We start from the raw sequence: 27398 nt of genomic DNA, 5'->3' as shown, positions 1-27398 counted from the left end.
TATATGGTGCTCAAGTACCATTCATGGGGAAACAAGAACAATGTGATCCTGCAAGCTGTGACTTAGGACACTGAGAGTCTGTACCGCTCCTGCAAGAGAACCTCTGACTGCCCTGTGAAATTGTTTCTTTCCTTCCATGGAAACACCAGTAGGCAGGCCCCACAGTGAAGTTCAGGGCTGACCAAGCTCTTCTGAAGAAAGCAAGTCCATGCTTGTGTCCTGTACATGCCTCCTCCAGCCCTAGCCAGAACCTTAGCCCTGCTTAAGCAGCACTGGTTGAGTTGCCAAAAAGGCCTCACAGATGTGCACTGTTTATTCGGTTATCCCCCAGGCCATCCACTCACCAAGTAATTTGCTCACCCAACACACACTTTTTTTTTTTCCTTTCATTTTTCTATTTGTTCATTGTGGGGTTTGAACCTGGGGTTTGGGCAGTGTCCCTGAGCTTTTTTGCTCAAGTCTAGCACTCTACCATTTTGAGGCACAGAGCTACTCTTTTCTATTGTTGCTGTTGTTGGTCATGAACTCTGGGCCTGGGCGCTGTTCCTGAGCTCTACAGCTCAAGGCTACTGTCCTATCCCCAGTTTTCTGGTGGTTAATTGGAGACAAGAATCTCATGGACTTTAGTGCCTGCGCTGGTTTTGAACCGCAATCCTCAGATCTCCGCCTCCTGAGTAGCTAGGATTACAGGTGTGAGCTACTATGTCTGGCCACTTCTAGTTTTCTTGTGGCCTCTCATGGAGAGGCCAGGAGCTTGGCCTAATGTAGGGTGCTTGCCTAGCATGCAGGAAGCCCTGGGTTCGAGTCTTCGGTACCACATACACAATTAAGCCAGAAGTATGGCTCCAGTGGTAGAGCACCATCCTTGAGTGAAAAAGCTGAAAGCACAGGGCCCTAAGTTCAAGCCCCAGGACCAGCAAAAAATAAAAAAGGCTGTAGAAGCTGAGCCCTAGTAGCTCATGATGCTGAGATCTGAGGAGGAGCATGGTTCAAAGCTAGCCCAGGCAGGAAAGTCCATGCAACTCTTATCTTCAATTAACTACCACAAAACTAGAAGTGGTGTTGTTATTCAAAGTGGTAGAATTCTAGTCTTGAGCATAAAAGCTCAGGGATAGTGCCCAAGCCTTCAATTCAAACCCTATGACTGACAAAAATGAAAAATAAAAATAAAAAAGGTTGTTATAATCTAAGTACATATTGCCACATTCTTTACATTATTTCTACATGACAGATACCTAATACTGTATAAGAAGTTGTTACATTGAATTGCTTAGGGATAAGGTCAAGAGCAATTTATCTTTGTGGGTGTTTTTCTGTCTTTCCTTGGCTAAATCTGTAGATTTACAATAAGTGGCTATAAAGGCCAATTGTATTTATCAAATCAGTAATGTTCCTTCCCCACTGTACACTTCCGTGCTTCCATCATTCCACCCTTTTCTCCTTCCCACAAGCCACAGGGCCCTTTTCAGGTGTGATCAAAGCTATGGTACTCAGCTCAAGGAACACACACTGCCGAATTCCAGTTCCACAGAGAATCCGTTTCTGTGGGGACAATAGAAACTCCTCTCCCACATTCTATTAGCAGAGCATCACCAAGTTCGATTCACCAATACACGACTCAGTCCACAGAGCTGTCAAGCTCAGATAAGGTAATATAGCCACAGCTAGTCATCGAGGGTGAGCTGTGAAGAGTTCTGAGCATTGGGTATCCACTCAGCCCACACCTGCCCTGGACTTAGACACACACCCTTTCCATTGGCCACCTTCTCCCTGTTGGATGTTGGGAGAGCCACAGACCTGAAATGTCAGGGGCCTTTTGGGCCTTCTATTTGGGTTCAAAATAGGCCAAACTATCAGGTTTCAATCAAATAAAGGAAAATGTAGGCTGGAAAGAAAGAGCAAAGCCTAAAAGAAAGGTGGGAGGGATTTACTGGCTGCCTGAAGGCCTTGTAGGTCAAAGCAGAAAAACTTTCCTTAGGCACCAGCGCATTTGCTTTGGGGACCTGAACGCTGCGGAGCACTGGTTTAACGGTTACCATGGCCTTCTTGGCTTACCTGTGTGGCTTGGGCCCAGCAGTGGGAACAGAGCAGGTGAAGCTAAGGATCTACCAGCATATTTAAGTGCAGTTTCTTTCCGCATTTTCTTCTTTTTATTTTATTGTTGGGGTTACAGTTACGTTCATCAGGTTGCAGGTGCATTACTTCTCGCACATTGATATCCGGTCTCGTGTTTTTGTCCCCATTTCCCTCCCCCGACCCCCTCCCAATCATCTTGTTTTCTCCCTTTCCCTATTTCAAATAAACAAATAAACATATATTCAACATACCAGGTAACGAAGTCAGATACAGTAACAACATGAGATTAACTATAAGGGCAAACAAAGAGAAGAGAAATAACAATATAGTACATTAGTCTTACCACATTTTCCTGTAATGCTATTCCCAACCTCAGTGCCTTTTTGTTAACCCCTGTCCTGCCACCTTCTCTCATAACCAGCTGCAGAAAAGGAAGAATCTTTTGGCTACAAAATGATATCGGGACGTACAAAGACAAGACGCAAGAATGCTTGCCCATTTGCCAAAGGGCTATCTGTGAATGAAAAGAAAGAGAAGGAGAAGAAGGAGAAGGAGGAGAAGGAGGAGAAGGAGGGGGAGGCAGAGGACTACTGCACTCCTGGAGCCTTTGAGCTGGAGCAGCTCTTCTGGAAGGGCAGTCCCCAGTACACCCACGTCAACGAGGTCTGGCCCAGGCTCTACATTGGAGATGAGTAAGTGCCAGGCCCAGACTCACTCTGGCCTCCTCCCAGGTCACTAGGCATCTCCTCCTAGCCACAGCTTTAGTTTCAGCTTTTTGGTTAGTTGTTCTGTGCGAGAAGTCTATTAGCAAGACTTAGGTTCATTTCTGTTTTACAGAATACACAGAAAGAGGCCTTAAGATCTCTCCCTCTCCCTCTCCCTCTCCTTCTCCCTCTCCCTCTCCCTCTCCCCTCCTTCCCTCCCTCCCTCTCTCCCTTTCCCTCTCTCTCTCTCTCTCTGTCTTGAGGCTTGAACTCAGGGCCAGAGCACTGTCCTTGGGCTTTTCTCAAGGCTTGTGCTCTCTTTGCTGAAGGTTGTTTCAGGGTGCCATCACCTGTAGGATCTTGTAGCTACAAGACAGGCTGGGGAATGTAGTCTTGTATTTTGGCTGGGTATAACAACCACAAGAATGAAATCAATTCTGTGGTTGATTTCTGTAGTGAATTCTCAATTCTGTGGTGACACAGGAGTAACCACCAAGCAGTGTGTCTGGAAGGATGATAAGCTAGAGTTGAGGTTTTCGAGGGTTTTGTTTTTTGCTGGTTCTTGGGTTTGAACTCAGGGCCTGGATACTGTTTTTTGTTTGTTTTTATAATTTGTTAGAGATGAGTCTCACCCTCTTTCTTTCCTGAGCTGGCTTTGAACCACAATCTTCAGATCTCAGCCTCCTGAATAGCTAGGGTTACAGTTGTGAGCTACTGGGACAGGGAGTGTGACCTAGTGGTAGAGTGCTCACCTAGCATGCATGAAGCCCTGGGTTTGATTCCTTGGTACCACATACACAGAAAAAGCTGGAATGGTGCTGTGGTTCAAGTGGTAGTGTGATAAGCCTTGAGAGAGCTCAAGGACAGTGCCCAGACCCTGAGTTCAAAACCCAGGACAGGCCAAAAAGAAAACTCCATTGTTGCTGGTACCAGTGGCTTACCATTTATAATCCTCACTATTCAGGAGGCTGAGATCTGAGAATCATGGTTCCAAACCATCCCAGGTAGGAAATTCTGTGAGATACTCATCTACAACTAACCAGCAACAAGCTGCAAGTAGAGCTGTGACTCAAGTGGTAAAGCATCATCCTTGAGCAAGAAAGGGACAGTCCTAAAGTCTTGAGTTCAAGACCTGGGGGGGAAAACAATGCATGGACCCTGCCACCATCAAGGCACATGCGAGACAATCCATCTGGGCAACAGCACAATTTTGCACACAGTATATAAAGCCGCTAGTGGCTACATCCATGGAGCATGTTTACTATCCAGCCCCTTTCTCTTAACCATAATCCCAAGGAGTGAGTGTGACTCGATCATTTTCCTGAGATGAGGACATACAATCTCTGGTTCCAGCAAGCTCATCATTCCTGGTGTAGCCCCTCCAAGTCTGTGGACAGGTGACAAGTGTCGCTGGGGTTTTGCTGTGTCAGTGCTCTTTGAGTTATTTTGGAAGGACTTTATCAGCAAAGACAGCTTCCTCTGCAGTTCTTGTAAATCTCTGGAAGTACTTGAGGGTTCCTCTTTGGCCATTTTGAAAGTCACTTCAGTCTGTCTGGGAACTAATTTTTCTACTTATAGCTTCTCCCGGGTAGTATACAGTCTGGTTGCTCATGTCATCCTATCTCTTGCTGTTCTTGGTGCTGGCGGATGTGATGGTCGGTCCGCTGGGGGCACTTCGGCCCGTTCTGCCAAGGGGAGACTCTTTATTTGTTTTTGTGGCTAGTGCCCTGGCCCCTGTTTTCTAGGTTTTTGTAACCACATTCCCTAAGTAGAAATACCTACTATTACTATTATTAATGAAGTGATAGCTAACATTTATGGAATACTATATGCCAAGCACTATACATGTGACCTCATGTTGTCCTCTTGATTACCCAATGACAAGAGATCACATGGTTTCTCCCACTTTAAAGGTCAGAAACCAAGGTACAGAACAGTTTAGTAAGTATCCCATGATGCAATAGATTGGTAGGTGTGGTTCTAGGATAGTTTTGTTCCACTCAGAAACCTTGATCATAGTTACCATTCCAGCTCTTCCCATATCCTCTGAAGTGGAGCTTTGTTCTGCCTTCCCATAGAGAACCCTGCCATGTATGATTTTAATCCACACTATGATGCTTAAGATAACCTAGAGATAAATTGTCTAGCCATGGCAAAATTGTGTAGCCATAGCAGTCATCCAAAGGCAGCATCCCTTGTCTCATCTTCTTTTATTTTTTTAATGTGACAAGTTATAAAAAAATTATGAGCGATTTGAAAAAGACTAAATTAAATGGGGGGGGGGTGTCAGAAAAGCCGCATATCTACTCCACCTTTTTTGTTTTTGTTTGTTTTGGGCAGTCCTGGGACTTGAACTCAGGGCCTGGGCACTGTCCTTGGACACTTTTTGCTCAAGGCTAGCGCTCTGCCACTTGAGCCATAGCACCACTTCTGGCTTTTTCTGAGTATATGCTACTGAGAAATCAAACCCAGGGTTTCATGCATGCTAGGCGAGCACTCTGCCACTAGGCTATGCTGCTGGTCCCACTACTCCAACTTTTTATTTGTGCAGGGCCTCAGGCTTGCTCAGCTTTTCCATTCATGGCTGGCTATAATTCCTCTAAGTCTTGCATTTTGCTGGGTTAATTGGAGATAGCCTTCCCAGGCTGGCTTAAAACTACAGTCCTCAGATCTCAATCTCCTAAATAGCTAAGAATATAGGCATGAGCTGCTGGTGGCTTGCTAGCTCTTTGCTTCTGTTAATCCTACCACTAACTAGTTAATCCTGCCACTAACTAGTACCTAAGTTCATGTGAGCACTTACTAGTTCATGAAGCTATGGTACACATAAGGAATCATAGTAACACATACAAAAGATTTACATTTCTTTTTAACATTTTAAAGGAATCATACTATACACACTATCCTGTACTTTTAATATTCCACAGTATAACTGTGTGTAACTGTGGTACAATTAATCCAGTCAATGCCCTGTGGAGACTATTAGGGACTTGAAGGAGAGGACTGCACAGGAACTTTGTGTTTTTCTCTTTTGCTTTCAGCTTTATTGGGATATAATTCACGTATCATAAAATTCATCCTTTTAAAGTATACAATTCAGTGGTTTTATTATATTCAGAGTTATGCAACCATCACAACTATCTAATTTCAGAACATTTTTATCACCTCAAGAGGAAAACCAGAATCCATTAAGCATTCACTTCTTATTCCCCTGCAAGCACCAATCTGTTTTCTGTTTTTATACATCCTCTTGTTCTGGATATTTCATATATATGGACTCAAGATGGTCTGTGATTTTTCTTTTATTTTGCATACCATTCAAGTTTCACCCTAATTATACCATGTATCAATATTCCTTTTAGTTGTGAAACAATTTCTCTCTCTCTTGCCCACTCTCTCTCCCTCCCCCTCTCTCTGTTTCTTTCTTTCTTTCTCACCAGGACTGGAGCTTGAACTCAGGAACTGGCTCTCACTTGGCTTTCCCACTCAGAGCTAGTCCTTTATCAATTGAGATGCCTCCAGCCTCCAGCATGGCATTTTATTATTTCACTAAAGCTTGAACTCAAGGCTTAGCTTTTTCTCTCAAGGCTGGCATTCTGCAATTTGAGCCAAACATCCATTTCTGGTTTCTTGTTGGTTAATTGGAGATGGGGATCTCACAGATTTGTCTCACTAGGCTGGCTTTTAGCTCTGATCCTTTTGCTTCCTGAGTAGCTAGGATTCAGGTGAGCCACTGGAGTCTATTCTTGAACATACAGGTTACTTCCATGTTTCCCTCTTTCATGAACAATGCCTAAGTGGACAAGTTTATGCGTACAGTTTCCCAATATTTAGAATTCTTTCTGTTTTATTTTGGGCCAGTCTTGGGGCTTGAACTCAGGGCCTGAGCACAGTCCTTGGGCTTTCTCAAGGCCTACTGCTCTACCACTTGAACCACAGCACCACTTCCAGCTTGTGTGTGTGTGTGTGTGTGTGTGTGTGTGTGTGTGTGTGTGTGTGTGGTACCAAGGAAACAAACCTGGGTCTTCCTGCATGCTGGGAAGCACTCTTACCACTAGGCCAAACTCCTGGCTCCTCAATAACAACTTTATACAAGCACTCCTGTTACTTCCATTTTACAAGTAGACAAACCAAGGCTCCAAGAGTTCATTCATTCAGTCCATCAGTCACTAAACATTTACTGGGCACCTTGCTGAGGAGATGGGGGTGACAAAGAAGAGACAGTGTTGAGCTCTAGTGACCAGCCCAGGGTCACATTACCAATAAGTGGTGGAATTTGTACTCAAAGCCCAGATCAAAAACCTATAATCAGAGAAAGAAGCTGCTCTCCAGTTGAAGAAAGATAATGTATAGAAATGTAACAAAGAAGGAGAGTGGAAGGAATACTGCCAATTGCCATTTTGAACATGAACAAGTTATTATACTGCTCTTCACTTTATCTGGAAGTGCCATGGGGGAAAAAAGAAAGAAGTAATCAACACAAAAGGGGATAATAGAGTGGCTCAGTATGATAAATAAATAAATGCACTAGGATATGAGTAAAGTATATTATATACAGGTCTGGAAATGTCTTAATAAAAGCCATTGTCTTGTAAAATATGCTAGTAACAATGCTAGAGTAACCCTATAGCAAAAAAAATGCAGAGATAGCATCTAAGCCTTGAGTTCATGCCCTAGAACTGGCAAAAAAAAAAAAAAAAAAAAAAGCCAGGCATGGTGGCTCATGCCTGTAATCCTAGCTACTCAGGAGGCTAAAATCTGAGGATAGAGGTTCAAAGCCAGTCTAAGCACTAAAGTCCATAAGACTCTTTTTTTTTTTTTTTGCCAGTCCTGGGCTTAAGCTCAGGGCCTGAGCACTATCCTTGGACTTTCTTAAGGCTAGAGCTCTACCACTTGAGCCTCAGCACCATTTTTGGCTTTTTTCTATGTATGTGGTACCAAGGAATCGAACCCGGGGGTCTTTGTGCATGCTAGGCAAGCACGCTACCACTAGGCCAAACTCCTGGCCCCTCCATGAGACTCTTTTTTTTTTTTTTTTTTTTTTGCCAGTCCTGGGCTTGAGCTCAGGGCCTGAGCAATGTCCTTGGACTTTCTCAAGGCTAGAGCTCTACCACTTGAGCCTCAGCACCACTTCCAGCTTTTTTCTATGTATGTGGTACCGAGGAATCGAACCCGGGTCTTCATGCATGCTAGGCAAGCACTTTAACCACTAGGCCAAACTCCCGGCCCCCTCCATGAGACTCTTATCTCCAATTAACCACAAGAAAACAAAGTGGCATTGTGGCTCAAGAGGTAGGGTGGTAGCCTTGAGCTGAAGAGCTCAGGGAAAACACCCACGCCCAGAGTTCAAGCCCCATGACTGACAAAAATGAAAAGAAAAAGCTTGAGGGGTATCTAACACATTTTAAGTGCTGAAAGATTCCAGAGGATGTACACAACAAACCTAGTCTGGAAAATGGCCAGGATTTCAAAGGGAGTCTAGACAGAGAGAACAAGATGAGACAAGGCCATGTAGGTAAGAACAGAGTGATTTAGCTGGGACCCTGGGATAAGTGAGGGAGAAAGTATACTTCCAGGAAGTCTGGGGTTGGGGCAAATTCTACAACTCTATGGTCATCTTACGTTAACATGGCTAATCTAACAGCCTATTCCCACATTTCCATGTCAATTCCAATACAGGTTTATTCCTCACTTATGCTACAGATAACAGTGGGCCAGCTCTGATCACTCCACTGGAGTGTCCTATAGAGCTACTTGTCCACAGGGCCCAGCCTGGTAAAGCAGACTTTATCTGTGACATTGATGAGATGTTGTCATAATGAAGATAAGCATTTTATTCACATTTCATTGGACCAAGCAAATCCACACTAAGGCCTCATACCAGGGCTGGGAAAGTAGAACTCTACCATAGCCACCTAGTAAGGTGTGGTGGCTTTAGGCAAGGCCTTTTACTATTTTTTTTTTTTTTTTTTTTGCCAATCCTGGGACTTGGACTCAGGGCCTGAGAGCTGTCCTTGGGGCTTTCTCAAGGCTAGAGCTCTACCACTTGAGGCACAGCACTATTTCTGGCTTCTTCTATGTATGTGGTACCAAGGAATTGAACCTAGGTCTTTGTGCATGCTAGGCAAGCATTCTACCACTAGGCAAAACTCCTGGTTCTATGGCCTTTTATTTCTAAAGACCTATGTCCTCACTTCTAAAAATAGTTGCTGAGATTTGAGGATCATGGTTTGAAGCCAGCCTGGCAGGAGAGTACATTTATGAGATGCTTATCTCCAATTAACTTGGAAAAAGCTGAAAGCATGGACTGAGAGTTTGGCTTAGTGGTAAAGTGCTTGCCTAGTATGCATGAAGACCTAGGTTAAATTCCTTCATATCATATACATAGAAAAAAGTCAGAAGTTGTGCTATGGCCCAAGTTGTAGAGTTCTAGCCTTGAGAAAAACCCAAGGACAGTGCTTAGGTTTGAGTTCAAGACCCAGGACTGGCAAAAAAGAAAAGAAAAAGAAAAGCTGAAATCAGAGCTGTGACTCAAGTGGTAGAGTGCTAGCCTTGAGCAAAAAGACTTAAGGGACAGAACCTAAGCCTTGAGTTCAAGCCCCAGTACTGGTATACACATGAATACTCACAAACATATACACACAGATAATAATAATTATAGTTTCAGAGAAGCTTCAAGGAGATAACAAATATGAAAGCATTTATACATCGTAAAGTAATAGGAAATGCAAACCGTATTATTAATTGTTGCTATCTAGTGAAAAATCTAGACAGGAAAGTCAGGGTCAGTTTGCCCAAAATACTGAGCAACATCTCCATTCAGGAAGCCACTGGAAGTGACTGAGCAGAATGGACATGTTCTGTTTGTGTGCCAGATAGTGAGACATGCTTGCCTCCTTTGACCTTTGACTATATCTTGCTTCTTTCAACCAAGAAAATGTCATTGTCCTTTCCATTCACTCTTGTTCTGCTTAATCAAAATAAGCACACATGTGCAGTCCAGGCAGGCTCTGTGGTCAGGTATGTGTGGAACCTGCATGCCCAGTTAGGGGAGGGAGCTTGAGTCAGCTCTGCCTCCTGCTTATCCCTCATCTTAGCCGGGCTTCTTCCTATGACATCTCCTATCAAGATTAAGGAGACTTGACTAGGTTTACCAGAGTTGGCTAGCACCAACCTGGGATATAAGTAAACAGAGCTCTGCTCTGTTTCATGGTTTTTGAAAACACACAAAGCCTCTGCTTTAATATCTGCATTTTCTTTTCTCAAAAAGCCTCAGAGATTTTTGAAAGCCAAGTGCCAAGGCTGTGGAAGTAAAGGTAGTCTGGGAGAATACACTGGGAAAACCAGATCATCATCTCTTGCTGGAGCCTAGGGCAGTGATTCTTGGGATCTACTGGGGACTCAAAACTTACCCAAAGGTGCCTCTTTCTTTTCCTCACTCCACAAAGCCTTCTCTCTATATTAGGAAAAACAGAATGGCTGAACATATGTTTGTTCAGTATCTGGATCTAATACTGTTTTTTCTGTGACCTTGGGAAGCTTTAATTTTTTCACTTAGAAAATGTAGATGCAGGGCTGGAAATGTGGCTTAGTGGTACAGTGCTTGCCTAGCATGCATGAAGCCCTGGGTTTAATTCCTCAGTACCACATAAACAGAAAAGGCCTAAAATGGTGCTGTGGCTCAAGTATCAGAGTGCTAGCCTTGAGTGAAAGAATCTCAGGGCCAGTGCCCAGGCCCTGAGTTAAAGCCCTAGGACTGGCCCCCCGCAAAAAAATATATTTATTGCATAGATATAAAATGTAGATGTAGTAACATCTATGTACTATATTAACACCTAGCAGATGCTCAGAGCAGTGCCTGGCACATTTAAGTGTGAATCCTATAGAAAAAGCAGGTTCTGTAAATTCAACTCTCAATATTAAAGTAGAGCTCAGGCCCTAGGTTTTATAGCTGAGATTCTTCAGTTGTAAAGGCAGCTTGGAGACAGAAAATACCCTGGGTCAGATTTCTCCTCTGTTATCATGACATCTCCTATCATAACCCCAAGACAAAGTGTTGGAAGGCAGGCCTGCCTCTCTTCGTGGGCCTCCTCAACCCATTCTCTTCCCCTCCATAGACACCATCCTAACTGTGGAGAGAGACTAACTAACCCTTAAGGCTACATCAAAGTCTTTTCTTAATCCCAAGTTGTCCCAAAGATATTCACCAAGTGGGGTTTCTGGAAGCTCTATGTCTCCACACCCAGTGATTTAGTGACCCCATGGCTGTAGCCTGGTGGGAAGATGTCACAGGAAATCAGTGGAGGGCTGGGACCTGGCCAACAGGACATCTATGGCGGCCCCCCTCAGGACATTCTGTAAAGCCCCTCCCATTCCCTCAAAACTCAGGGGTCTTTAATCTGCCTTAGGGGAGCTGCATGTGCTACAGGCAGCAGAGTAAAAGCTCTCATACTGTACTCAGGGCCCGGAGTTCAAGTTCTCATTGCATATGGCCACTGCTCTGTGCTGCCTTTGGCAAAACATTTTATTGTTCTGCCACTCAATTTCTGTATTTTTTAAATAAAGGATGATTTCCCAGGCCCCTTCCAGTTCCAAAATAAAATTCTTTAAGGAGTATCCTATTAAATAAATTAGGCTTTATTAGGTTCAAGGACATACTTGTTTTATTACTCTTAAGTCATTCAAATTAGATTCAAATTAGGTTAACCAAGTGTTGCCCTCCAGAGAACCAGGGACTGGAAGATAAGAATAATCCATCACCTCTTATCAATCAGCAGTCCCTAAATGGGTGCTTCAAAAAATGCTTGAGTATGCTTGAAAGCACTAAATTTCTGTAATTTAAATATTCTCACTTTAATCTCCTTCACATCTTTCATTTGCTTAGCAAAATCTTCTCTCTCTCTCTCTCTCTCTCTCTCTCTCTCTCTCTCTCTCTCTCTCTCTCTCTCTCTCTCTCTCTTTTCCTACAGTCAGCAGGAAGGGAAATATCCTAGCGACTGCCAAAATGATTGCAAATTCCTAGGCAGGATGGCTGCCAGTGATAACTCTGGGCTTTAGCAGAGTAATTGAGAAATCTCCCTTCCCTCCCCACACCATGGGTGGCCCTGTGAGCCACACCAGGGTGCTGTTAAGTTGTTCTGCTGTGTGAATAGCACAGGCCCTAAACAGTTTCTCATTTTTACTGAAACTACAGCCTCCTATAAGGCCTGGTTTTGGGGGTCATCAACAACCTGCTGCCTTCCCTTCCTACCTGCCTGTGGCCAGCCCCCCATACCTCATAATCCCTATGTGCTTTTTAGGACTCTGTCTTATCCAACTGGCCAACAGCTTCAAAGACTTCAAAGGTATCTCCAGGGCATGTGGTTGGGGAGACTAGAAAGGAAGGAGGGGTCTAGACATCTGTGACCACCTTCCCATACAACAAAGGAAGTAATTTGATGAAACAGAGGGGTATCATTGTGCAAGAAGTAATGCACCTACTACCTGATAAATGGAACTGTAACCCCTCTTTACATTAACCCAACAATTAAAAAAAACAAAAACAATGAAACAAACTCTGGTCTGCTTTTTCAGGATGCAACAAACACATCCTGGTTAACACTTTAACTGGGGCTTGAACTCAGGACCTGTAGCTCTACCAGTTAAGCCATGTTCCTCAGGTCTTTTTTATTTCTAGTTATTTTTTCAGATAAGAGTCTTGCTTTTGCCAATGGCTGGCCTCAGACCTAGATCTTGGAGATTTCCCTAGTAGCCGGAATTACATACATAAGCTATTGTGCCCAGCCTAGAAAGAGACATGTGTATCTGTTTATACATACACACCAATAGTGAGGTTTGAACTCAGGACCTTGCAGTTTTGTTTGGCTTATTTTGCTCATGGCTCGCATTCTATCAGTTATGCCCCCAAAAGAGATTTCTAATATGAATTTAAAATCATGAGGTCAGGGCTGGAGATGTAGCTCAGTGGTAGAACAAAAGGCCTAGACTGCATTAAGTCCTTGGTTCAATCCCTAGCACTGCAAAAAGCAAAGAAAAAATCCCAAGGCTACTTCACGTCATTACAATCATCTGTGTCTCTCTTTTTTTTTTTTTTTTTGCCAGTCCTGGCCTTGAGCTCAGGGCTGAGCACTGTCCTTGGACTTTCTCAAGGCTAGAGCTCTACCACTTGAGCCTCAGCACCACTTCTGGCTTTTTTCTATGTATGTGGTACCGAGGAATTGAACCCGGGTCTTCGTGCATGCTAGGTAAGCACTCAACCACTAGGCCAAACTCCCGGCCCCTCATCTGTGTCTCTTGAATACTAAGGAAAATAACATCAGTAAAATCATGGCATACTTTTATCTACATAGTAAATGAATGTATATAGTATGTCATTATGAAAATTGACAAAACACAGATGGTCCAAAAGAAGAAAACAAATATTCTCTTTAATCCCATTATTGAGAAATACATACATTTCAATACGCTTCCACCCCTGCCCCATTTCTCCCTCTGATTTCTCTTAACCTTGAAAGGAGCTTGAATATTCTTGTCACAGATCTGTTGGATTTCTGGAGTCCCTAAAGAAAACATTACCAGTGTAATTGGCTCTATTCAGCAAGCAAAGCTAACCCAGCCCTCCGAGGCTCATGTTCTAGCTCATATATGAGCTTTAGTTGTGCGCAGCCAGCACCCAGGAGCTTCACCAACAGCAAGTACCAAGAACACTGAAGAAGTGAAAAGGCAGTGAGCTTCCTCTTCACAGTAGGTGAATTGCCTGAGATCAGAAGTCTGGAAGGTGCTACTGATCCAAGTTCTCCAGTGAGGACTCCACCAGGAAAGGACACCATCAACACCGTGCCCATAAAATAATATGTAAACACCACAGTGCTTCATAAAACAGAATGAAAAGATATCAGGGGGCTATAACCTGGTGGGAAAAATCAACAGGTCCCCAGATGACACCAGAGTTGGGAGAACTAACTTGATAATAAAGGGATTTTCCAGCTGGATGCAGGTGGCTCACGCCTGGTGGCTCACTGCTGAGATATGAGGATTGCAGTTTAAGGCCAGCCTGAGCATAAAAGTCTGGGAGACTTCTTCTTTTTTTTTTTTTTTTGAAATTTGTGATTAATCTATATAAGAGAACAGCTTGCAGATATTGGAGGCCATACAGGGACATTGGAAGATATGTACAATATTATCAGGTTCCTAGCTTCTTAGGAAGTAGACATTTGGAGAATCACAGTTTAAGGCCAGCCTGGGGGTTAAAAGTCATAGAGACCACACTCAATCAATAGCTGGACAGACTGATACACATCTGTCAGCCCAATCATGGTTGTAAAGGCTGATTGTTGAGCTGGGCATCTGGCCCACTGAGGACTGGATGCTGGTGGGTATGTGTGATCTAAAAAGGCCCTCTTTTATTTGCAAATACCCCGTTCTGCTGTGGATGTTCTTCCAACGTCTCATCTGGATGATGAGTAAACAGAGCTGGAGGAAGTGCTCAGAGTGGCTTCTCTTTGGCCTAGGAGCCTTGAAAACCTGAAGCAGCAAAGCTCACATACCCACCAGGTCTAATGTTGCTCAGGAGCCTCTCCCTCTCAGACATGGTCAGAGCATGCTGAGGAGTAAGGTGAACACAGGAGTGTCATACATTGCTTGTTGTATACCTAGCTTGATTCTCAAAGCAGCAGAGTACACGTTGTTATGTACTCAAGTTCCTAAGGCTATTTGATTTTGTTGAGATCTAGTTGCTGAACTGAGCTAGAAGGGCCTTCCTGGTGGGTAGCAGCTTCCTGTTGAGGACAGTTCAATTTTTCCACTGAGCTCAACCTCAAAGCAAGGCTGATTGCTACTCAGCAAGATGGAGTGCATTAGGAGGCTTTAATTGAGTTCAGGTCTGTGTTCCAAAAGCATGTTTGTTGTATACATTCTTTGAGACAAGAAGAAAAATGAAAAGCAGATTTTTTTTTTCCCCTGAGGAAAAATCGAAAGCAGAATATATTCCATGGTCAGGATGGCAGCAGACTGGGCCAACAGGAGGACTAAGTAGAACACCTCAGCTCCCCATATCACAGTTCTCAGATTGTTATAAATGTTCCTTTGGTGTGTTTATTGTGCTTGAATTTGAGTCCTAGCTTCTTCCGCTTATGACTGGTGCTCTGCCACTTGAGCTACAGCTCTATGTCCAGCTTTTTGCCAGGCTGCTTCAAGCTGTGATCCTCACATCTTAGCCTCCTGAGTAACTAAGAATTAGTGTTCTGAGACACTGCTGTCTGGCTCCTACTTGGTTTTGCCTCTCTCCAATTTATCTTCCCATTTTAACCAGATTGATCTTTTACAGAGTAAACATTGCTCACCCTTTTCCTAAAGCACTGGCTTCCCTTGTATTTTTAGCACTTTGGGGCTCCTCTCCCTACATGAAGCACTCTGGTCCCAAATCTTCCTCTGCTTTACACCAGTACTGCCTTCCCACAAAAGCCTTCTGGCTGGGCCAGGTGGCTCACGTCTATAATTCTAGCTACTCAGGAGGTTGAGCTCTGAGGATCTTGGTTCAAAGCCAGCCCGGACACTAAAGAGTGTGAGACTCTTATCTCCAATTAATCACTAGAAAATGGGAAGTGGGGCTAAGGCTCCAGGGGTAGGACAGTATCCTTGAGCTGAAGAGCTTAGGGACAGCACCCAGGCCCAGAGTTCAAACCCCATGACCCCCCCCCCCCCCGCCAAAAAAAAGCCTTCTGGACCACCGGACAAAAATAAAAGGAAGTTCAAGCTGTACCATATCACAGAGCTTCAGCTCTCTCTGCTCTTTGCTACTTTCTTATCCATTAATTTACTGCTTATTGACTATCCCTGTACCTCTGTACCATCAGCATAAACAGATCATTATTTGGAGACGTAAGATTGACTCAACAGAAAGTAATGAACAAGCTGAAAGGCCTTCTTTGTCTTCAGATTCCACACCTTAGGCTGGGCTCTTCCCCTGCCTGGGCCCGCTCTTAACTTCTTCATCTGCATCCCTACATGTGTGTAGACCTGTGAGCTCAGACGCTCAAAGGCCTCTTTCCCAAATTCCCCGACTTTAGGCCCCTACAGAAACAATTCTGATAATCTACTAGGCTGCCTTTTGTGTTGAGGCCACCTACCTAAACATAAGCATGTTCTGGAAATTCCTGTCCAGAAAGGTAAGGCTATTCATAAGAGGATGACCAGCTCCCTTCAAAATAGTGCTTGCCCAACTAGGCAAATGGTCCACAAGGCAACCATTCTCATGTTGTGTCTAACTTTTTATTGTTGTTGTTGTTCCTGTGCTGGGGCTTGAACTCAGGGCTTGGGTGTGCTGGTCCCTTAGCTTTTTTTTTCACTCAAGATAGGTGTTCTATCACTTGAGCTACAGCTCCACTTTCAGCTCTGTCCTGGTTAATTGGAGGTAAGAGTCTTATAGACTTTCCTGCTCAGACTGGCTTCAAATGGCAATTCTCAGACCTCAGTCTCCTGAGTAGCTAGAATTATAGGCCTCAGACACCAGTGTGACTCATAAACCATTCTTGGTTCTGGAGAGGCCTATTCAAAGAAAATTATCAGCGCTCTATGAATGGGTTGCTCTAGTGGGCTTTTGGGTAATCTGGCAGGTCCAGTTCTGTGACCACCACAGTCCTGTGCTGGATTGGTGGGAGATCAAAGTTTGGAAGGACAGATGAATAGTTTGCCTACCCAACCCTCCAACCCTCTCTTCTCCTCAGTGCAGTAGCACTGGCCTAAGGGGTCAGTGAGAACAGGTGGGGTTTATCTTGCAAACACCTTATTGAGGGAACCAGAACCAATAACTGAAACCAAAGCAAGATTCGCCCCACTCTGCTCCCCATCTGTCTACTGAGTGACTGCTTTCCATTGACTGACCTCTCTCCACTCACTGACCTCCCTCAACTGACAGACCTCCCTCTGCTGACTGACCTTCCTCGACTGACTGACTCCCTCCGCTGACTGACCTCCCTCATCTGATTGACCTACCTTGGCTAACTGACCTCCTTCCGGGGTTCAGGGTGACAGCGCTGGACCGCTACGGGCTGCAGAAGGCTGGCTTCACGCATGTGCTGAACGCGGCCCATGGCCGATGGAACGTGGACACCGGGCCCGACTTCTATAGTGACTTGGCCATCCAGTACTTTGGCGTCGAGGCTGACGACGTGCCTACCTTCGACCTCAGCATCTTCTTCTACACAGCTGCCTCTTTTATCGACTCTGCGCTCAGCTGTGACCAGAGTAAGAGACACGCCCCATTCCGACCCGCCCCTCCAGAACCCCGCCCCATCCCGCCCTAGACCACACCCTCACGGCACCAGCCCCGCCCCCTACGCCCCGCCCACCAGCAGACCACACCCCCTCGACATGCAGGTCCCGCCTCCTCACCACTCAGGCCCCGCCCCAACCTAAGCCACCGCCCCCTCTTTGCCCCAGCCCCGCCTCAAGGGTGGGATCCTAGGGTCCAGGCCAGAAGCCTAAAGTCTGAGGCTTCACCCGGTTCTCCGGGGCTTGTTTGTTTGTGGTCATGGGGCTTGAACTCGGCCTGGGCGCTGTCCCTGAGCTCTTCAGCTCAAGGCTACCGCTTACCCTTGAGCCCAGCCCCACTTCCGTTTTCTAGAGGTTAATCGGAGGTAAGTCTCAGATCCTTTTGTGCCCGGTTCGGCTTTGAGCCTTGATCCTCAGATCTCAGCTACTAGCTACGATTACAGGCCTGAGCCACCGCGCCCGGCTTCTCCGGGGTTTTGATGTGGAAAATGAACGTCTTAGTCCCCGGAGGTTGTGTGGGTTTGGGGTTCTGGCTCACCATGTGTGCTTGTGGCGGGATTCTGACCTTGATGGCTACTCTGGGGCTTAGGAATGAGAGGAAGGAAGAGGCTTTTGGTGAGTCTCTGTTCCAAAGAACCTACGACATCTTTCAGAAAGGCAAGGGTGGGCTGGGCACTTTCCATGCTAATTGCATCCAAGATGCTAATTGTGCCTAGGCCCAAACCTGACTGTAGCCCAGGTCTTCAAAGCCAGAAAACGATTAGAACTGATTTGAGCAGAAATCCAGAGTAGCCTTAAGCAATCAAGTCCACAGTCCCTTCTATCCTCTATTTCTCCTCCCATACACAGGATAGCAGGGCCTCCCACAGAAAATCTTAGTTAAGAATCTATGATGTCAAAAAAGCCGGAAGTGGTGCTGAGGCTCAAGTGGTAGAGCTCTAGCCTTGAGAGAGTTCAAGAACAGTGCTCAGGCCCTGAGCTCAAGCCCAGGACTGGCAGAAAAAAAAAAAAAAAAAAAAAGACTCTATGATGTCAGAGATTCTGGGTTTTGCACATAACGGTGTCCAAGTTTCCCAATGCTGTTTACACATCTTTCAAATTCCAGTGCTAGTCCTTGTGCTTAAAATGCAGTTTTAGCTGCTCAAATTCTAGAAGGGCTATTTTGGAGAGAAGGGCATGGCTTAGGTATGCACCAGCGTAAGACAATATGCAGTTAGTGTTGCATAGCGGGCTTCAGTACATTCCACAGAGGCCAGAGGGACTTCATCTCCCTGATCTGTGCTCTGACTTCAGCATCATGTGTCACACTCCTTTGTGAGTCATCACATAATTCAGTCATCACATAATATCTAGTTACTGTAAGCCTTTCTTTCCACAAGAAATAGAGATTACAAGGCCCATGGACTGACCGACTGACCTGCTTTGGGAACTTGGAACCTGGAGCTAGAACTAAGAAGGTCTGCCGACAGGTAGACTTTGTCCCATAGTCAGCCATAGCTACAGACAATTTGTCATTATTATCCCTCAAAAAGCAATGTCACAATGAAAAAGACCCACAGATTCAAAGGGTTGAGGTTTGTATCATTTCTAAATTGTCCTTATATGAGTCTATTTATGGGCCATCTTTTGTATTCTGAACATTCTGGGTTTGCACACAGGATCAAAAAAGCAACTGGCTCGATTCATCTCCATGAGTTAAAATCTGCTTCATAGTATTTGAAGTTAACAGAAAACATTTGACATAAAAAAGTCTACAATCAAATCCTTGTTTCTGTTTCATGTGCTCACTTGTCATTCTTATATCGTAGACCTCTCCTTTAATGGAAGGGGCGTGGCAGGTTTGAATAAGACCGGCTGGGTTCAGAGTCCCATCACAGAATGGAGAATGATGTGATTTCTCAGAGTCGTGGTGTCTCCATCTGGTGATGAAAATATTTACTTTGAGAGGTTATAATGAGGATCAACTAACACACATAAAGCATTTGGCTTAGAACCTGGTGCACAGCAGGCTCTCGGATGTATTTGATAAAGAGAGGTCATGTACTGTGAAGCATATAACTACACCAACATGTGCACATCATCATCATAAACCTTCCAGTCCTCAAAGAACAGAACAAGGGAAAAAAGACATTCCAACTTTGAACTCGTATCCTATACTGACATGAAAGCTTGGCACACCATTTGAGAGGCTGCTCCCACTGCCAAATCAGAAAAGAATCAGGCTCTTGAGTCAGATGGTAGGCCCTGGGCAGATCACAGAGCATCAGTGAAGAGATGTCAGGTTAGTGTTAGACCAGTGGGCAAAAGCACCTAGCAAAGGAAGGATCAAGAGGAAGGAGTAGATGCAGAGGTCAGAGGACATTCAGGAAACACAATGAATAGGTGAGTACAAGGACTAGATGTAACCTAGCTCGGTTGGCTGGGTTAGGGGAGCAGGACTGACCACACAGTCGTGTGGAATTCCAGTCTCTGTTCTCAGTGCCTATTACATTTGGGTGTCTAAAGCCTTCCTCAAGCAAGTGTCTCAAGCACCAGGTACAGTATGGCAGATGAAGCCAGCTACTCATCAGCTGTCAGCTGTAAACCAGGCATTTTTGTGAGAATCTATGCAACTGAGATGGAAGTTTGGATTTTCCAGGAAAAGCCTCCAATGTGGATTTCCCATTGGAGAAATCACCCATATTTTACGTATCAGCAACTAAATGAAATTTCTTTAAGTGCTGTAAAGGGCAGAAACAAAATAAAAACCAAAACCCAACTCAATGGCTCTCCACTTGTCACCTGTGCCCAGAATGAGCAGGGTAACAAGAACAGAATGCTGATTAGCTCAGGGACAGCATTGCCATAGACTCCAGGCGAAGTGGCTAACAGGTGTTCAGCCTGCCTGTCACAGGCTGTATGTGGTCTGTTTATGTCTACTCATGCACTGGAAAACTAAGGGACATTGCTGGGGCATTTCAGACTTTGACCTAGTCATAGGTTTCTTATTATACTTCTGATGTAAGAGGTGTTGAAGATCAGGCTGGCACAAAGGCAGGCTCTCTTTCCAGCCTTTCCCTGCCTTTCCTGTCCTTCATTGTCTAGTCTCAGCCAGACCTTTTCTTCTTATTCCCACTGCCCCTTATTGTCAGTCATGGCTCCTCCTCCTTCTCCTTCTCCTCCTCCTCCTCCTTCTCCTTCTCCTCCTCCTCTTCCTCTTCCTTCTCTTTTTGTTGGTCTTGGGGCTTGAACTCTGGCCTGGGCTCTGCCCCTGAGCTCTTCAGCTCAAGGTTAGTGCTCTACCACTTGAGCCACAACACCACCTCCGGTTTTCTGGTGGTTGAATAGAGATAAGAGTCTCATAGACTTTTTGTACCCAGACTAGCTTTGAACTGCTTTGATCTTCAGATCTCAGCCCCCTGAGTAGCTAGGATTACAGGTGTGAGCCACGGGCACCCAGCGGTTCATTCTTATTATTGTTACTTTTTTATTTTGTGGTGATGAAGTTTGAACCTAGACCTTGTTTGTACATGTATATGTGTTCACTGTGTTCATTTGTTTTTTTTTTTTGCCAGTCCTGGGCTTGAGCTCAGGGCCTGAGCACTGTCCTTGGACTTTCTCAAGGCTAGAGCTCTTCCGCTTGAGCCTCAGCACCACTTCCAGCTTTATTTCTATGTATGTGGTACCGAGGAATCGAACCCGGGTCTTCGTGCATGCTAGGCAAGCACTTTAACCACTAGGCCAAACTCCCGGCCCTTTTTTTTTTTTTTTTGTGGGTCATGGGGCTTGAACTCAGCCTGGGCACTGTCCCTGAACTCTTCAGCTCAAGGCTACTGCCCTAATTCTGGGCTTGGGCATTGTCTCTCAGCCTCCTGAGTAGCTAGGATTATGGGCGCGAGCCACCATGCGCAGGGGGTGGGGTGGGAGGTTGGAACCCAAGATCCTTCTATCTCAGCTTCCTGTGTGCTAGAATTTCAGACATGCACAATCATAGCCAGGATCTTTCTGTTGGTGGTGGTTGTGGGGCTTGAACTCAGGGCCTGTATACTGTCCCTGACCCTCTTTGTGCTCAAAGCTAGTTTTCTACCACTTGAACCACAGTACTACTTCTGGGTTTTGAGTGGTTAGAGATAGGAGTCTCACAGGACTTTTCTGCCCAGGCTGGCTTTGAACCATGATCTCTTAGATCTCAGCCTCTTGAGTAGCTAGGATTATAAATGTGAGCCACCAGCATCTGGCCCTGGCATCTTTTTGAAAAAAACATTCCTTGCAGTGCTGTGAAGAGCTTCCCTCACTCTATGCTAGTTTGACCTTTGAAAAGAACTTTCCAGGAAGCCTCAGTCACACTGGGGAAAAAAAAATCTGAGTATTAACTGAGTCTTCTTGTTCTGGCCCCAAGAAACTAGTGTCACAGATCTAATCAGAGACAGAGGCAATATGGTTATGACAACCACTTGCCAGGGGTTCCTCCCTTCACTTAGGCCTCACGTAAGAATTCCTACTTTGAGCATCTGGTAACTAAGCTGTATGAGGTCACCAAATATCCTAGAAGGCAAGGCATGCCAGCTGGCTCTAGGATCTGACGCAAATGAACTTGTCCTTCTTCATCAGAGAACTTGCTGCACATGCTTTCGCTGCTCCTGCTGGTATTTCGTGGTGAACTAACATGGATTCAATGTAATGGATTCTAGGAAACTGCAGGTCAAATGTCACAGGGCTTTGTGAAGACTTCATATCTTCTTTCTTTCTTTCCCTCCTTCGTTCCTTCATTCCTTTCTTCCTTTCTTTCCTTTCATTTTCTTTCTTTTTTTTTTTTTTTGGTGGTGGTGAGGCTTGAACTCTGAGTATGGACACTGTCCCTGAGCTCTTTAGCTCAAGGTTAGCATTTTATGAGTTTGAGCCACAGTGCCACTTCCAGTGTTTTGGTGGTTAATTGGTGATAAGAGTCTCATGGACTTTTATGCCTGGGCTGGCTTTGAACTGTGACCCTTGGATCTCAACCTCCTGAGTAGCTAGGATTACAGGCACAAGCACCAGTGCCCTGTTCCTCCTCCTCCTCCTCCTCCTCCTTCTTTTTCTTTTTACTTAACACAGTTGGAAATCGAATACAGATCAATTTGAGATGAATAGTCTGCTTTCGTCAGGAGTTTTTGTTTTGTTTTTTGGACTGAGGGTTTAGAATTGAGGGTCTTGCATTCACTTTGCTTGCTTGCTTGCTTGGTTGGTGGTATAACCCTTGAATCATGCTTCTAACCTGGCTTGTTGCTGGTTACTTTGAAAGGGGAGTCTTGTGGGATTTTCCTGCTCAAGATGGCTAGAATTTCAGTGTGGATCTCAGTCTTCTGTAGCTAGCTAGGATTACAGGCTTGAGCCACCAGTGCCCAATTCACCAAGTACTTTGAGGATCCCTTATGGTACTGTTGCATATGAAACTCAACAGTTGATGACATACCTGACCCCATTTTCTGAGGACCATCACATTTCCAGAAGAGTTTTGGAAGTAGTAGGAACTCTGTGCCAAAGCAGTGAATGGAAGGCCACTAATAGAGGGAGGTGCAGATTAAAGGTGCTTGGCCTGGGACCAGAAGAGTAATGTTGGTGATGATGACCTTGACTGACAGGTTGGATTTGAATGATCATTGTAAACAGCAGCAATTCAAACTTAGGATTCAAAATTAGAGATTCAAAATTATGGGAACACACTTTTTGGAAAATGGCAGAAGGAAGATATTTCATTGAATACAGCATTTTTCAGATATAGATTATGCCGTATTAGTGGTTTATAAATCAGTATGGTAGGTATGACTAGTATTTCTTTGAGGAAAAATAGATTAGAAAAAGATAAAAACTATTAGCACCTATTGCATAAGCAGAGGTATGGATAATTCCGTGAAATTTTTGTCTGAATGAACACTGGCAATACTGCAGAGCTGACCCTAGTTTCTGATGTCTCACTGCCTAGGCTTGGGCCAGTGTAAGTGATTTCTCTGTACTTCACCTACCTACGATAGGGATAATTTTGCTGATGTTACTGGGAAATTGAAAACTGACCATAACAAAATACATGAAGTGTCTGATGGCTGGGCATAGCTATTCCCACCTGTAACACTAACAGGTGGGAAGAGAAGGCCGGGATCTCTAGTTCTAGGCCAGCCTAGGCTACACAGAGAGACCGTGCCTCAGACAAAGTCTACAAAGTGCTGAGATGTGCAGATGGGAGGTGGGAGGTCATATATTCTTTTTTCTTTTTTTGGTTGTGGGGCTTGAACTCAGAGCCTAGAGCTTTTGTGCTCAAGGCTAACTCTCCATCATTTTGAACCACAGTGCCACTTCCAGTTTTCTAGTGGTTAATTGAAGCTAAGTGTGTCTTGGACTTAACTGTCCCTACTGGCTTAAACCACCATCCTCAGCTCTCAGCCTCTTGAGTAGCTAGGATTAGAGGGATGAGCCACAGGTGCCCACCTACTCTTTTATTTTCTTTTATTTTTCATTTGTCAGGGTAATGTGTAAAGAAGCTACAGTTACATTTGCCTTAGTTCTCACACATTGATACCCCTTGCGCCCACCAATTCTCTAGGTTTGAGTTTTGTCCTGCTGTGTTTTCTGGGGTTACTCATAAGTTTATTATTATTTTAACTTTTTCTTGTGCGTGTGTGCGTGCATGCGTGTGTGCGAGTGTGTGTGTGTGTGTGTCCTGGGTATCAACTCAGGCTCTGTACACTGTCCTTGGCTTTTTCTTTTTCTTTTTTTTTTTTCTTTTTTGCCAGTCCTGGGCTTGGGCTCAGGGCCTGAGCACTGTCCTTGGACTTTCTCAAGGCTAGAGCTCTACCACTTGAGCCTCAGCACCACTTCTGGCTTTTTTCTATATATGTGGTACTGAGGAAACGAACCTGGGTCTTCGTGCATGCTAGGCAAGCACTCTACCACTAGGCCAAACTCCCAGCCCCTGTCCTTGGCTTTTTTTCCCAAGCGATACTCTACCATTTGAGCCACATCTCTATATCCATACAGAACAGCCCTGACTGTTCCCTTTGCTCAGGCCCTACCATGGCTAGTGTCTAACTCACTGAGTGTTGTGGCCTCTCTGTGTGGTCTCTTCTGGGACCTCCCGAACTCCCTAGAGTGTATGTCCTATGACCTGACACAGCACTCCAGAGAGTAGTGCTTGGCAGAGCTACAGAGCCAAGGGGAGAATAGGGTGCTGAGGCTCTGGCGACAGGCCCAGGACGGGGGAGGGGAAGGAAGCTGAGAGGCCCAACCAGTACCAGAGGCCCCCAGAGAACAGCAGGCTCTTGCCCTAGGGAGGCCAACCGCACTCACAGGTCTGACAGCATTAATGAAAACCAAACTCAGCTCCAGGAGCCCCTGCCAGAACTGAAGCCCCTGCCCACCCCTCCTCCCTCCTCATCTCTCTTTCTCTCTCCCTTCCCTCTCCTCCCACATAACAGACTTCAAGCTTCCAAAGGCTTAATGAACTACAGCTTTCATCTGGTTCAAGTACTAAATCATGACAGAAAGAATTACCCATTTTGCTGGGAGAGGAAGAAACGCTTTAGTTATCTGCAGAGCTGGCCACAGGCCAGAGAGCCTCTACAATAGCTGGTAGGGATTAGAATGTCCCGGACCCATCGACATTCCAGAAGCACATCCTACTGTTTGAAAATGTGGAACCAGTGTCCCCCCCCCCCCGCAAACTTAGAAAGGGGCCTGCTTTCTGTCCTTTCCTTTGGGAAGGGGGGAAAAGGCCTTGGCACATTCTTGGGAGTCCAACAACAGAGAGTGTGGGATGTTAGGCCCATGGGGAGGCCTGTTAGCTTAACACAATTGTGTTAAGATGAAGAGTTAACAGCTACCTCAACTTTGGTGAGGGTGTGATAACATGAGAAGGGGAGGGTGGGGTGAGAGGGCACAAGGGCACAAAAAGCACGGTCTCTATGAAGGAGATGATATTAGGATACCCATTTTAGAAATGAGGAACTATAGCCCAGAGCTAGGCTGTGGGAAAGAATGAGAGTGATCCAAGGACAAGCCCTTCCTAGCCAAGCTGCTTCCCCTTCAGCTTGGGTTTTCTTCCTCTCACTCCATCTGCAGGTAAGATCCTGGTTCACTGTGCCATGGGCCGCAGCAGGTCAGCAACCCTTGTCTTGGCCTACCTGATGATCTACAAGAACATGACCCTGGTAGATGCCATCCAACAAGTGGCCAAGAACCGCTGTGTCCTACCAAACAGGGGCTTTCTGAAGCAGCTCCGAGAGCTGGACCAGCAGCTGGTAGAGGAGAGGCAACAGACCCTGCTGGAGGACAGCAAGCTGAAGCTCGAAGCTGTAAGGCCTCCCCAGGGCCTACCAGGGGCATTGGGTATGGAGAGGGGAGGGATGGACACAACAGGCCTTTGACTTCACTGCTCTCAAGACAAGGAACAGTGACATCTAAGTCTGATTTCTCCCAAACAATCATATTCGGGGGATATTCGGGGAACCAGGAGGATTCCTTGTTGCCTCCTGGCTCAATCTCCTAGTATCATGGGTGAGATTCAGCTCCTCACAGAACTGGTGGCAGATGAGTACAACATTCTGCACAAAATCTGTATTTTTTTTTCTTTTAAAGATGGGGGAAACAGACATAAAAAATGTGGGCATTGTGTTGTGATTAAATGTTTGGAGCTGTCTGAAAGCTACATTCTTATAAAAATAATTTAAAAATAGCACTAGGGCAAGCTGTTACAGGAGAGCTTTTATAGCTTACTGGGGAGGGGTACTTGTCGAGTACCCTGTTTCTTCACCTATGGAACCCCTAGGCTGGGGTCTCCATACACAGATACTGTTTACCTGGCAGGGGTGGGGGACGGCTCTGAGCCCCAAAGACCCTGCCCTTGGTTTCTCACCCTTATGTAGGGACCTAGGACTCTTCTGGACACCCTCTCAGGCTGCTGTTACCCAGGCAATTGTTTGGTACTGTGACTTGAAACGTTTAGGGGGAAAAATAAGAGATTGTAAACACTCTTCTGGAGACTCAGGAACCTCCTTTCATTTTGGTTCTAGTTAGAGCAAGGCCAGTTGGCTTGTTTGTACATGTGTTGCCATGGAATGAGATAGGACAGCCAGTTCTCCCCGAGAGCGAAGCTGCCTTGTGTGTAGTATTTCCATTCTTGAGAAAGCAGCAGCAGGAAGCAGGAAACAAGAAACCCAGAGAGATACTGCTCATAGAGATGTAATAGCCAGAGACTGGAAGCGGAAGCTGCCTAGACAAGAGTGAGCTCAAGGCTAGCAGGCGCCATGCAAAGGGCCCAGCTCTCCAGTTAGGTTGTACTTTATTCTTGCTGGTGGGAGGATAAGGTACAGCTTTGGCAGCTGGGTAGTCTTGCTTTTATGCCCAAGGGAGGACCTTGACTAAGGCCCTTGATGCTGGGCCTGATGTCCTAGCATATCCCTAAAAATGCTTTGGGAGTCACCCAAAGCAGGAGGAGTCTGGGTCTTCATAGTAATATGTGCTACCTGAGGTTTCCTTGTGGTGAGAAGCTGGGTGCCATGGTTCACACCTGTAATCTACTCAGGAAGCTGGGATTTGAGAATGATGGTTCAAAGCCAGCTTAGGCAGGAAAGTCTGTGAGACTTTTGTCTCCAATTATGCACCAAGAAAAGGCAGAAGTGGAGCTGGGTCTCAAGTAGTACAGCACTAGCTTAGAGCATAAGAGAACAGGAACGTTGCCCACGCTCTGAGTTTAAGCCCCAGGACTGAGGTGTATGCATTAAATTGGTCTATCTGGTAGTATATTGAAGAAGGGTGTGTTAAACAGCCACTGAAACTGTGAGAGTATTAAGCTAGACAGTTTTACCAGGCTGGGATCATTACAACTCCTATGGTTGTGAGGAAGAGAACATTGTAGGGGAAAAATGACCAAAGATGGAATTGCTTAATGACTCAGATCTGGTTGTAATGGAAGCCACACACAGGCTCTTGGGAAAGAGGTGTTTCAGGGACTTGAGGAGGGTGGTCCCTCCCTCAGCCTTATCATGGTGGTTCCTGGGAACTTAAGTTATCTCTTAGATTCAATCCATTTCATGTCTAGATAAGCCTATGTTTCTATTTTTATGAGATACTTACACTGGAATGAACTTATATGTAGAAAGAAAAGAACATCTACAGGTTGACCACTTGCGTTTTCTTGAGCCCCTGTCTCTACACTTCCTTCCAGGATGCCATGTCTTTATGGGGCTGAGTGGAGATGAGGACAGCTGAAGCAGAGAATAAATGTTGGAAGTCTGGACTCCTCCTGTGAAGGAACACAAATTTTGGAGGAACAAAGTTTTGCAGTAGTGTTTCACGTCTTCATCAGTATTCATTGAGTTAATAAGTATTTATCATGTG

The 27398-nt window shown here is 45.3% G+C and overlaps 1 protein-coding gene across 1 annotated transcript; it reads left to right on the top strand.

Annotated features, from left to right (window-relative positions):
• Positions 1–1567: 1567 nt before the first annotated feature.
• Dusp29 (dual specificity phosphatase 29) lies at positions 1568–27398 on the top strand. Its single transcript, XM_090346619.1, has 5 exons — positions 1568–1649; positions 2498–2768; positions 16804–17024; positions 25122–25354; positions 27226–27398. The coding sequence occupies exons 2-5, from the start codon at positions 2530–2532 to the stop codon at positions 27247–27249; spliced, it is 717 nt and encodes a 238-aa protein (XP_090202745.1). The 5' UTR covers positions 1568–1649; positions 2498–2529; the 3' UTR covers positions 27250–27398.

The sequence above is a fragment of the Megascapheus bottae genome, chromosome 15 (genome assembly GCF_031878675.1).
Source record: "Megascapheus bottae isolate mThoBot1 chromosome 15, mThoBot2.hap1, whole genome shotgun sequence".
In the NCBI taxonomy this organism is placed as follows: Eukaryota; Metazoa; Chordata; class Mammalia; order Rodentia; family Geomyidae; genus Megascapheus; species Megascapheus bottae.
Note: the sequence above shows the minus strand (reverse complement) of the source record. Positions and strands in the feature narration are given on the sequence as shown.